This window comes from Theobroma cacao, chromosome 8 (genome assembly GCF_053813885.1).
Source record: "Theobroma cacao isolate CCN51 chromosome 8, ASM5381388v1, whole genome shotgun sequence".
In the NCBI taxonomy this organism is placed as follows: Eukaryota; Viridiplantae; Streptophyta; class Magnoliopsida; order Malvales; family Malvaceae; genus Theobroma; species Theobroma cacao.
Genome location: NC_142646.1, coordinates 77,184 through 89,064, shown reverse-complemented (window position 1 = coordinate 89,064; position 11,881 = coordinate 77,184). Strand labels below are relative to the sequence as shown.

Here is an 11,881-nt window from a genome sequence, read left to right as displayed (position 1 = left end):
ACCTTGCATTCAAAGTGACTCACTATCCAGATGGAAAGAAGCTGTGCACATCCCACAAATCGTCCCTCACCTTTTCTTCGACAGTAATTCAGTGATCTAAGAGTTTCCGCTAGAATAGAAGGCGAAGGATTGGCCTTGTTGACGACTTGCTCGAAGAAGTCTATAATTCTGACTTCTATATGTCCCAAAACTTTGGGGAAGATCACTAGCCCATAAATTGCCAAGGCCATCACAAGCTGTCCTTGCTCGGTGTCTCGTTGCTTCATGATATAACCACGTAGAAAACTCCACGGGATACATTCATTGTCCCATTTTTTCCTTAGGTTCTGATCAACTTCCGCCGAAGTAATACCCATCATCTTGGCTAACTTTCGCCTGTGTCCGGTCTTCTGCCCTCTCCAATATATCTTGTCCGGATTATCGAGATCGATTTGCAGGAGAGCCGAGTATTCTTCGATCGTGGGGACCATATCCACCTTATTGAACACGAAGCATCTATACGACGGATCCCAAAATTGCACAATGGCCTTCAACAACTGTTCATCTACCTGGACCTTAAGGAGTCGAGCAATGTGACCATATTTCCTATCGAAATTTGCTCGAGTGGTAGCCCCCCACTTATCCCATATGTTGAGCAAATCGGTGAAGTCGTTCTGTTTGAGATCAAGGTGGACCCTATCAGGTAGTGATGAGAAGTGATCCTTTGACAAGCAATCTCCTTCACTTTGTTGGGTACTCGCCATATGCTGAGTCACTTGATAAATTCCATCGTAACTGGAGGATGGCCATGACGACTCCATGTATGCAATTGGATCTACTCTGTTAATGGTTGTCAGGTGACAAATACTTTTCCTATTATGATGCAAATATGCATATGACAAAGAAAATCAAGTTAGCACTATAAACAAAAATTTTAAAAGATGAATGAAAGTAATTAGTAACCTGATACCTTTATTATTCGCGGAGAAGGATTTAGAACGAGGGGATTATGAAAATTCCTTCATGTGTACCTAGTCAAAAGGTATATTCTCACGGGTGAAGCTCTACCTAAGCAAAGGCGACTCTCGGCATTCTACATGCTGAGTTTGGGTTGAAAATGGAGCTAAAGGTTCCCAAATCGTTCCTCACTGTCGTCCACACGGACAAGTAAGGCACCCCGGTCCTCACCCATTACAGGCTTCAAACGGACTAGGTTCGATTTGAGTGGGAGTCTTCACTAGCCCATGCGGAGGTTATCACCTCACGAGAGCGTAGCTACTTAACTCCCTCCTAATCAAGGATAAAGCCCGGGTGGAAGGCTTATGCATGAATGCAAGATGTGTAGTGTGTGAGAAGGAATATACCGACCTTGGACCAATAATTTCACATTCCCCTTATCCTAAATTTCTCGCAATTATTAAAATAGTGAAGTAATAATAGCAAAATAAATAAATGCATTAAACAAAAATATGCAAAATTGATGCTAGGGAAAACAACAAATTATTCAAGGCTAAAGATAACTTATGATTAATTAATGGCTTGACTCTCGATGTCCCCAGCGGAGTCGCCATCTGTCGTGACGTGCGGGTCCGAGAACCCGTCCGCCAGACGCGGGGCGAAAATTAAAATAACAAGGTGTGGGAGTCGCCACCAATCTTTTTTATCTAGGTGTGATTGGTCACCTATTAACTCGATTCTTAATCGACGAAGCCCTAAATTAATTTTAGGTCCGTCGAAAGAACGAGAACTGGTCCACGTTTTAGAGATGGGTTCGGGAGTGCGGTTACGCACGGAGAAGGGTTAGCACCTCCGTGACGCCCGTTCTACGAACGGTACCATTTAATCTTAAGTTATCTTAATATAGCCTTTTCTTAGTTTAATCCCTATTTTATTAATTAAATTTTTATTGAATTGTCAGACTGAGTTATTCATTTGGTATTACGTATGCATATGATGCAAGCGTAGAATGATGTCGTGACTTGTTTATTTTAAATGATGGAGTCGGTAATCTTTTATTGGAAAATTATTCGAAGACTATCCCAACGCTTTGGTGAAGTCTCGAAATTCTCCTCACCTAGAGATATCCCCGGAAGAACTCGTCTCTACGAGCTCCTCGGGGAAATCCTATCATCGGGATTCCCGCGCCATTTGCAAAATATGAGTGGCATGCAATGACAGTGTAAAATGATGGTATCTATATGCACGCGTTTATTGATTGTTTAAAAAATTTTGATTATTTATTTATTATTTATTATTATTTAGTTATTATTTTTATATATACTTTATTTTTTGGTTATTTAAATCCATGTTTGTTGTTGGTCAATTTTTACTTGTTTACAAAGCTTGTCTAATAAATAATTAATTAATTAACTTTTAAACGATTAATTTAACTTTGTTTAGTAATATTTATTTGAATTAACAAAATCTTTCTACATATATTATTTTCCAATAATGACTATTTGACTTAATGGGTTTTGAAATTTAGAGTTCAGATTTATCCCGACGCTTCGGTGAAAATCCGTCTCGAACTTCGTACCCGGAAAACATCCGCCCGAAAGAGGCAACTCTTTGCCCCCTCTTTGGCGGTAATACTCAAATATTTTCTTCCAATTATATTATTTATTATTATTATTTATTTGTTTTTTCATTTTATTATTATCACTATTTTTTATTTTATTTTATATATTTTATTTTTTCATTTTTTATTTTTTTATTTTTTTATCTAAAAATATAATATAATATATATATGTATATTTGCATCATTATTATTATTATTTATTTTATTTTATTTTTATTTTTTTAATATTAAATATAAATATTTATTCCTAAAAAATGATAAAATGCATTTAAATTAAAATGGGCTAGACCCAAGTAAAACAGATTATACCTTGTTGGGCTGCAATCGGCCCAACCCGGCGGTCCGTGGGAGCCCAAATCCACTATGCCAGGCCTGCTTCTGGAAGCCCGCAAGGTGAGATTCAAAACGCACCGTTTTGATGCCTGCGAAGCCGCTCAAAACGACGTCGTTTGGCCGGGTCCTTTCAGCTTCTGCTTGCCTCTCCGAAACGACACCGTTTTGCCCCCCTAAACCTAGGTATTTAACCCCCTTTTTCTCCTTCTCTCCTCACTTTCAACCCTCACTTTCTCTCTCTAGCGGCGGCACCCTCCCTTCTCTCTCTAAAAAATCTTTTTCTTCTCTCTTCCGGCGCCGGTGTCCCGTCTTCTCTCCCCCAAATCTCTCACCGGCTTCCTCGCACTTCTTCCCTTCCGATCGACTGATCGGGCACCCCCTTTTCCTTCGGTCGACGACGTCCCAAATGGGTTCGGGAGGCTTTCTCCCGCCGGTGACCGGCACTCCACAGATCCCTTTTCCTTCACCACTCACCGGTCTCTTCCCCCCAAACCGGAGCAAATCCCCGATTGAAACCCCGATCAGATTTTTTTCTTTTTGATTTTTGATTTTTTTTTTTTGATTTTTTGTTTCTCTTTTTTGTTGTGGCTAACTGTTGTTCTTGTTTCTTTTTTGTGCAGGGTTTTAAAGAGCCGGGTTGTCCAATTTTTTGGACAACCCGGCGAGGGGGTTCTGGCACCCCTGGAGTTGGTGGCCAGAACCCCCCATCCCGCGTAGTGGGTGGGGGATGGGACGGCGACGGGATGGCTGGGCGTACGCCCAGCCATCCCGATTTTTTTTTATTTTTTTTATTTTTTTTATTTATTATTATTTTTTTATTTAATTTATTTATTATTATTTTATTTAATTTAATTTATTTATTATTATTTTATTTATTTAATTTATTTATTATTTAATTTATTTATTATTATTTTATTTATTTAATTTATTTATTATTATTATTTTTTTTAATTTATGTGTCTACAGGATGAAATAGGGTTCTAGGTACATAACTAAATATTTCTAGTTCGGGTTCTTATTCGTTGGCATGCCACTCTTTGCTTCTAGCAAGGATGGAAAAATTCTTCTGATATCAACTAATAATTAAGTTACTCATCGCCAAACACAGTGAAGGATTTCCTCTGCGAGCGGCCCGAAATTCTGCTAAGGAGAAGCGAAGGCCAAGTTTTAGGCTGCTTAATTTTTACTGAGCCTACACCAGAATGGCCCATGTTCAAACAAGTCCCACATTCAATACATCGGATCAAACTTGGGTCAAATGGCCAACTCTTGGCCCAGACTAGGCTTGCGATTGGTGAAGTGGGACCATTTACGGGTTGTTGGACCATGACCATGCCTATGCGTTAGGAAAAAGCAGTTTATTATTGACTGTTAAGGTGAAGGCCGGCAAGGCCAGGGGGGCCGGGGCCATTGGTACACTGTGTTGTGTGACTCATCGGCAACTCTGGAAATTAAAACACGTAAATATGTTCTTTATTTGCTCATTCTCTAATCAAACAAGATCAAACAGGGGTGCCCGTACAATCATTAAAAAATGTCATCTTCTATCATAACGAACGAGTAAATGCGATCAGCAAAGCTCCTGTCCTCTTCCTATTGGTAGTTGAGACAGAGATCTACCCACTGAGGCTGGTTTGATTTGAATTGGTCATGCAGACGAAGAGGATATAAGGCATGAACCAGTTAATTCCTACGAAACATCACCCAAGTCAACAATCATCACCAGAATCGGCAAACAAGACTGAGTTGGCATGTTGACAATGTGCCCATTGACTTTTCCCCCTTCGAATGAGTTTGCTCGAAAGTCGAAACGCTTCATCGTCAACGTTGGGGGAAGACAACCGACGAGCAAGCCCCCTTCTTTCCTGTAGTTGAATCCATAATCTCAACGTTAATGTAGCCATTGACCTTCCCGACTTCCAGCGGAGCTGCAATTCCTTCAATTAAATTTATAATTCCTTAATTACACATATGAATAAATATAACAAATCCAATTCTCTGTTCACATTTTCAGTGAATTTTGGGTAACCATACTATACTATGATTGCCACGTCATAGTTCGTTCGATCCAACTGGTTTTTACCCTACTTTCTTTTGACTTTTGAGTGTTAATTAAACAAAAATTACTATTTTACGCATTTTCTATATATGTTTCAGCAACTAGAGTGTAAACCTGATATTCTTTGGCAAGTTGATGGATATCTGCCATAAATAATTCAAGCGCCTCATGATTAATACAGCTACCAGGATGACTAAAACAGTTTCGTCAACTCTTTGCAAGGGAGATTATTTCCTCCATCCCTATAAATACTTGTACTAGTTTTTCCATTTCCATGGTAAGACACAGCTTTTTGTTCAAGACACAGCTTTTTGTTCACCACACAGTCCTTGCATACTTGCATTCATGTCCATCTCTGGAATCCAAGGCCTGCCTTTTGAGGTTACAGGTATGATTCATTTATATGATGCGCCTTATTCCCAGTCGCCATCCTCAACTTTTTAACACGTATCCCACGCTGAGTTTAATTTACTTTGCAGTTGTTGGATGTTACAACTTGGAAGACAAGGAATGGATATCAAGACAGGATCCTTATGTCTGTCTTGAATATGGAAGTGCCAAGTACCGAACCAAAACCTGCACAGGTATATATCTGTCTCTCTTGGCATCCAATCTGCTAATATGACAGCAACTGCACATTATCTTCTAAGTAAAGCTCCTAAATTAACAAATCTCGTTTCCAACTAATTTGGTTAGATGGAGGTAAGAATCCTACCTTCCAAGAGAAGTTCACTTTCACACTTATTGAAGGCCTCAGGGAGTTGAATGTAGTGGTTTGGAACAGCAATACCCTCGTTGCTGATGATCTTATTGGCAGTGGAAGGTAAATTTCACTCTGTAGTTTTTATTGAAAGGAACAAACTAACTTCCTTTAAACTCTCTAGTTTAACTGAGTTGTTCTTGATGTGTGGTCTTGTTTCACAGGATTCAACTCCACAAAGCCCTTTCCCAAGGTTTTGATGATTGCACCTGGCCACTTCAGAGCAAAACTGGCAGGTTAGTTAAATAGAAGCTTGTATAATCTTTTATCACCAAGACCCAGCCATTGTTTACAGCTCTGATAGATTTCTTTCGGTACAGGCATTCAGGAGAAGTAAGACTCATATTGCACTACTCTAACGCCACAGTAAGTTACCTGGTTTCCATGTGCTTGCAGAACACCATTAGCCTTACAGTTGGATACATACATAAATATATAGACCTGACCAAATAACCATGGTTTCAATTGTAGCAACCTCAACAATGCAAGGCAAAATTAGCTCCATCAATGCCAGAATATGCGCCATCTGCCCCCTTCACCCAGGTCTCACCATATGGTCACGCACCAGCGGCACCTCCAGCTCCTTACCCAGCTACGTTGCCATATGCTGCCCCATCTCCTTACAAGTCATATCCTACTAGTACAGCAACGTATCCGCCATCTCCATACGCTGGCTATTCTCCCCAGGCTCCTCCTGCAGGTTATCCTCCACAAACATACCCACCTCTCCCTCAGGCCTCATCTTATTACCCACCAGGTACATTTTGTTTCTTCATTCTGTGTTTTCTCACAGTTCTGTTAGCTAGTAATTATATATGCAATTCCCTTTTTAAGCTGCTGTGTGATTGATGCATTCTAATTCCTAAAGATCAAATATGCAAGATCTTGAAACTTTAGTCTTTGTGGGGTTTATGATTGTGGCACTCTCTGAATCTCATCCCATTATTATTCTCCAAATTTCCATGTTTGTCCGTTGCTTTATCTGAATTTTGATTATTGCCACAGCTCGGGCCGGAATCTATCCTCCACCACCCTACTGAGCACTTTTGTCATTAATGTCATGCAAGCAGAGAAAAGTCTACATATGAACAGAAGCTAAAAGAATTCATGCTTGAAGCCACAATGCCTTTGTAATTATTCTGATGTATGCGGAAAGTTTTATTGCATTGGGTGATCATATTTCCGTTTTTGAATCTGTATGTTGTTTTTTATATATTGCGAAATTGGTTTCTTGTAATTTACTCTGCTGTGCAATTGTGGACAATAAAAAGTGGTTTTCTCAAGTTGGTGGTAGCTGTATTCAGCTTCCTGTTACTCAAGTTGGTGGTATTTTCAAGCATCGGAAATGAAATTATAGAACACCGATGACCAATTAGTTGTGTGAGATGAATGGTGATCAAGCAATTTGACTTTTCCATTTAGACTGCCCGGTATTAATATGAGTACGCATATGGCCAAGTTGATCAAGATATCCCTGGACTGTTTTTGGTCATAATTCAGCCTTTCTATTAGCTCATTTAATGTCCCATGAAGTGGTCAAACAAACCATAACTGCACACTTCAGCGTAAGTGTTAAAAACTGACAATATGGAAGATTTGAAGCATAATTAAGAAATGAAATATGTACAAATACTCCAAAGGAAAAAGTTCTATGTCAAACAAAAAATATGTAATGTAGAATAAACATGATAAAACTCTTTATTATAATTTTGTATATCTAATCAACTTATAAATGTGATTGACTTATTCTTTACTCAATGGGCAGGGCGTAGGCATTAATATTCTACTTTTGTTTAATTAAAACAAGCTCTCTAATTTACTTATAATTATAACAACAGCAGCTAAGAAACCTAGGGCCCTGCTTGTCCTAAAATGAAAAATAGAGCCTTTTTTCCTTTTCCCCAAGCGTATGAAGGGAAGCACTTAAATAACATCGGTTTCCACACCTGCTCCGCTCTGTTTCGTAATTAAAAAGCAAGGGCTTGAAACAGCGAGCAGAGACAGCAGAACAACAAACAAGAGGAAAATGGATTACCTAGGAATCGATTTTAGGTGCGCACTTGGATCTATCAAAAACGGCAATTTCCCTCCAAAGGACTGTTTGCTTCCTCTCATCTCCAAGCTCCTCGGCTACGCCATCGTCGCCGCTTCCACCACCGTCAAACTCCCTCAGGTTTTCTATCTCTCTCTCTCTTTACTAAACCACTATTTAACTTAATTGGCCTTTGGGGTTTTTTCTTTTCTTTTCAAAGATCAAATTTTTTATCATTAATTCATCTTTCCACGCTGATCCCAGGTATTAAATACCACATTCCAAAGCTTTTGATTGGTAAATTTAACCGGATCGTTTAGTTTCCTGGTAAAGCAATGAATTTTTATGCAGATACGAGATCAATTAATGAACTTTCATGTGATTTCTCTACTGAGATCAATATATCTCTTTTCTTATAAATGTGTTACTTGATCTTTTCAACTTTGTCACAATGCTATTATTGTTGTAACCATTGCAGATATTAAAAATTTTGAAACATAGAAGTGTTAGAGGGCTTAGCGTTGTAGCGTTTGAGCTTGAAGTAGTTGGTTATACCATTGCTTTGGCATATTGCCTTCATAAAGGACTACCCTTTTCAGCTTTTGGAGAGTTGGCATTTCTTTTGATCCAAGGTAAGTCTAGCAATTTTTGTTTTTCTGTGATTTCGCATGTTACTAGAACTTCTTTCTTGTGGGGTATAAGGATCCATGAAATCGTGCTGAGGTTTCCAAAAATATGTTGGAGAGTGCATGTTTGTTACTTGACTGTCAGCTAGGTGTGATATGCCATTTGATCCTTGCTGAAGGAAATTGTTTTAGTCGGTCTTGTTATGCAGGATTGCATGCATTGGAATTAACTATTTCTAGGTTGGACTATAAGCAGGATTATGAACCGGCATTCTTACCCAAACCTGAATTTTGGACTGAAAACAATTTATACAAATTAAGCCACTGAAAACTTGATTTGTTTTGTATGATATGCATATTCATCTCTTGCAATCATGAACCAATTTCGTGTTGCCTTTGCACCTTTCCCATTTCCTTTGCTGCTTTATGTTATATGGTGCATGTGCACGCATGCATGAGTGTGTATATGGTTGCATGTTTGCAAGATAAATTAGAAGAAGCAGAATTTAGAAATTAATATACATTATATTGTGCATATGTGATAATCAAAACCAGCCAGAATAGCTTCCAGAGGTGGTTAATCCTCCTGGTTCTGAAATGTGAAGCAAACCTCATATCTTCACAGACCAAGTTCCCTGTTCATCTTCTGGTTGGTTTAGCATTTTCACTTTCATACAATTATTGTTTCATATTTTGAAAAACTGATATTGCATCCTTAAATTTCTGACATATCTTTTCTTCTGTTACAGCACTAATTTTAGTTGCTATAATCTACTACTTTTCACAACCTGTGGGTATCTTTACGTGGATCAGGGCATTACTGTATCCTGCTTGCTTTCTCTATTATGTTTGCCTTTTTTCTTTTTGTTTTTTGGAGTTTGCATTTTAACTTGTAATCTGCAGGAAGGTGAGAAATATGTATATGTTTCCTTAACATGATGGTATTTCAGATATTGTGCTGTAGCACCAACAGTCTTAGCTGGTCAAATTGATCCTATTCTTTTTGAAGCTCTATATGTAAGTAGCAATTTTTACTGTCCATTATTTATTTAGAAAATATTGTCACGTACCTACTCTCTTCCTTTCTTCTATGTTTTCTTTCCTGGTTTCTACATGTGGTTATGAAGATGGTATTACAATCAGATATCTGTGACCTAATTTTTAGAAGCTTAATTTTTCAATCATAAGAGTTTTTATGACATACTATTTTGACATGGACATGACCTGCTACAGGCATCCCAGCATGCAATATTTTTCATTGCCAGGGTCCCTCAGATATGGAAGAACTTTTCTGTAAGTATAACTCGTGTTCCACACAAATTTTCAATTCTGCTCTTAAACTGTACAAATTTATTAATTCAAGTTTCATATAATTAAGTAACCAGCATTTTGGTTTTCAAAATTGCTATGGATTCAGCAATTCCGTTATTAATTAAAGGGAAGGAAGTTGTAAACCCTTTTCGTATCTATATTTACAACCACCTTTAGATCTGTATAACAAGATGATTCCTGTCTTGCCTGTTTGTACGTGTGCATGCATGTGTGCCCACTGGAGGGAGATGGTATTTTGTAACCCTTAAATTATGTAAATATTGTAATGTGTACAGACTCATTGTCTCTAGCTGTGATTTTGCCTGCCTTGATCTACTGCTGTTATGGTAGAAAAGTACCGTGTAGGATGGTGGGAGGCCATTAATACTCAGCTGTTTGATTGCACAGTTGCATCAAGTGATAAAGAAAAGGTTCTTTTTTTTTTCTTTCCTTTGATAAAAGGAGATCATAGCTAGTTATTACCATGCCAAGTAAAATAAAGATGCTCCTTTCTTTCGTAGATTCAGCAAACTTCTTTAACCGAATAAATCTATCTAGTAAAGTGCTTTATTTAACTAGATAGATAACTAATTTTCTTAGGGGGAACTTAAATGGCTTAACGATGGTCTGGTCAGTTTCCACAAGATGATAATGGGTTATTCTGTTTGTTCTGCTTACTGTCTGATTGGCATGTCCCTCTTCTGTGATTTTTTTTATTTATATGCAAATCTAATTTGCTTTTAGCTAATTCTCTAATGCTGTTAATGAAAATTATTTTTGAGCAGAACAAAAGCACTGGGGAGCTGAGCTTCTTAACATGCTTAATGAATTCTGGTGGCTCCCTTGGTAAGTAGATATTGTTTTTAGAACTATAGGTGTATCTGCTGAAAGAGGTAGTGTTGATCTGTGCCAATGGCGAGGCAGAAGCTAAGAAAGTTCGATTGATGTTTTTCTCTTGCAGTGAGAGTATTTACCAGCATCCAGGAAAAAGCACCAACGAGTGGTATCCTTTTTTTTTTTTTTAAGTTTTGATTATTTTAGCCAATCTATTCAATGTGTATGGTTAAAACTGAAGTTATAATTTTTTTTAAAAAAAAAAAGAGAGGAAAAAGATAGTTTCATCTTTCTAAAACTGTTATTTAGATTTATCTATTAACCATCACTTCTAATTTCTTCTTTATCTGTTTCTCTTCAGAAGCAATCTGTTTCTTTCCTAGGCCTTTTCTCTTCCTTTTTCACAGAAGATAGGTTTCGACAGTTGCGAAGTTCTTTTACTATATAAACTCATAACTAAACATGCTATATTATGAAAAACTGCATGCACACTGTTCTCTGAACCGTTTCTATTTCCCTTGTGAGCTTTTATGAGCTAGTTTTTTGCTTATTTATCATATATATGATTGTGCATTTCGCTGTCCTTGACTCCTTTGAAGTTATTCTGGGCTCTGTACTTGGTATCCTGACAAATGGCACAATCCTGAGTCAAATTATTATATATCAAAAGCCACAAGTCCAGAAGGAGAAGAAAGTGAAGTAAAAGGATAGCATGTTGTAGTTAAAGACTATGGTTCAGTAAAAGGTTGAGATGGTGCGGTCGGTAGGTAAACAAAGTGTTTCAAGGGGAAGCAAAGTATCCCTCTTCTTGTGATCATTGGATGTATTGAAGTTTCAATTGATGTTACCAACGCTATGAATTTGATAGTCTTGAAGATGCACTTGAGATTTTAGTGAAATCAATTTACACTCTTTTCTCTCTCTTTTTTTTTTTTTTTTGGTTTTTTGGTATTTTTGAATGAGAATCTTAATACTTAATTTGCTTCTCTTTTTTATTTTTTATATTTTGTTGCGTCATTCTGCTTGTATGAATCATGTATGTCATTGTAAATCGGGTACGCATTCATTTCTATGGATCTGGATCTTCACTGTGTATCATCAGACGAACGGAACGGGAATCTTTGGATGAATGGTGACGGTCTACACTCTACACATTATGCGTAGGTGCGTTCATTAGTTTTAGTTAGCGGTCAACTACACAATATAGAGTGGCTTTGTCGTGTTATCTCCATCTTTAAGATAATAGGTATGCATGCAAGCAACAATGCTTTTTCAGTCAGTCGAGAACAAATTTCGTCAGGAAGAAAATGGTTAGATAAAAAGTCAATTTTAGACTGCGTGATTAGATAAATAATGCTTTTGGAAATAT

The 11,881-nt window shown here is 37.7% G+C and overlaps 2 protein-coding genes across 2 annotated transcripts; both read left to right on the top strand.

Moving 5' to 3' along the window:
• Positions 1–5,177: 5,177 nt before the first annotated feature.
• Positions 5,178–6,992, top strand: LOC18591139 (elicitor-responsive protein 3-like). Its single transcript, XM_007017086.3, has 7 exons — positions 5,178–5,337; positions 5,429–5,533; positions 5,646–5,772; positions 5,874–5,945; positions 6,030–6,075; positions 6,181–6,466; positions 6,715–6,992. The coding sequence occupies exons 1-7, from the start codon at positions 5,295–5,297 to the stop codon at positions 6,747–6,749; spliced, it is 714 nt and encodes a 237-aa protein (XP_007017148.1). The 5' UTR covers positions 5,178–5,294; the 3' UTR covers positions 6,750–6,992.
• Positions 6,993–7,593: 601 nt separating this feature from the next.
• Positions 7,594–11,434, top strand: LOC18591138 (Mannose-P-dolichol utilization defect 1 protein). Its single transcript, XM_007017084.3, has 8 exons — positions 7,594–7,882; positions 8,220–8,373; positions 9,117–9,189; positions 9,318–9,384; positions 9,601–9,660; positions 10,464–10,524; positions 10,640–10,681; positions 11,112–11,434. The coding sequence occupies exons 1-8, from the start codon at positions 7,736–7,738 to the stop codon at positions 11,213–11,215; spliced, it is 708 nt and encodes a 235-aa protein (XP_007017146.2). The 5' UTR covers positions 7,594–7,735; the 3' UTR covers positions 11,216–11,434.
• Positions 11,435–11,881: the final 447 nt, after the last annotated feature.

What these genes read in the sequence shown, in the direction of transcription:
- LOC18591139 (XM_007017086.3), top strand. Translation starts at nt 5,295, where the DNA reads ATGTCCATCTCTGGAATCCAAGGCCTGCCTTTTGAGGTTACAG. An exon ending in CTTCAGAGCAAAACTGGCAG is followed by an intron (nt 5,946 to 6,029) that starts GTTAGTTAAATA and finishes CTTTCGGTACAG; the next exon opens with GCATTCAGGAGAAGTAAGAC. An exon ending in CTCATCTTATTACCCACCAG is followed by an intron (nt 6,467 to 6,714) that starts GTACATTTTGTT and finishes TTATTGCCACAG; the next exon opens with CTCGGGCCGGAATCTATCCT.
- LOC18591138 (XM_007017084.3), top strand. Translation starts at nt 7,736, where the DNA reads ATGGATTACCTAGGAATCGATTTTAGGTGCGCACTTGGATCTATCAAA. An exon ending in CCACCGTCAAACTCCCTCAG is followed by an intron (nt 7,883 to 8,219) that starts GTTTTCTATCTC and finishes TAACCATTGCAG; the next exon opens with ATATTAAAAATTTTGAAACA. An exon ending in GGAAAAAGCACCAACGAGTG is followed by an intron (nt 10,682 to 11,111) that starts GTATCCTTTTTT and finishes ACTCCTTTGAAG; the next exon opens with TTATTCTGGGCTCTGTACTT.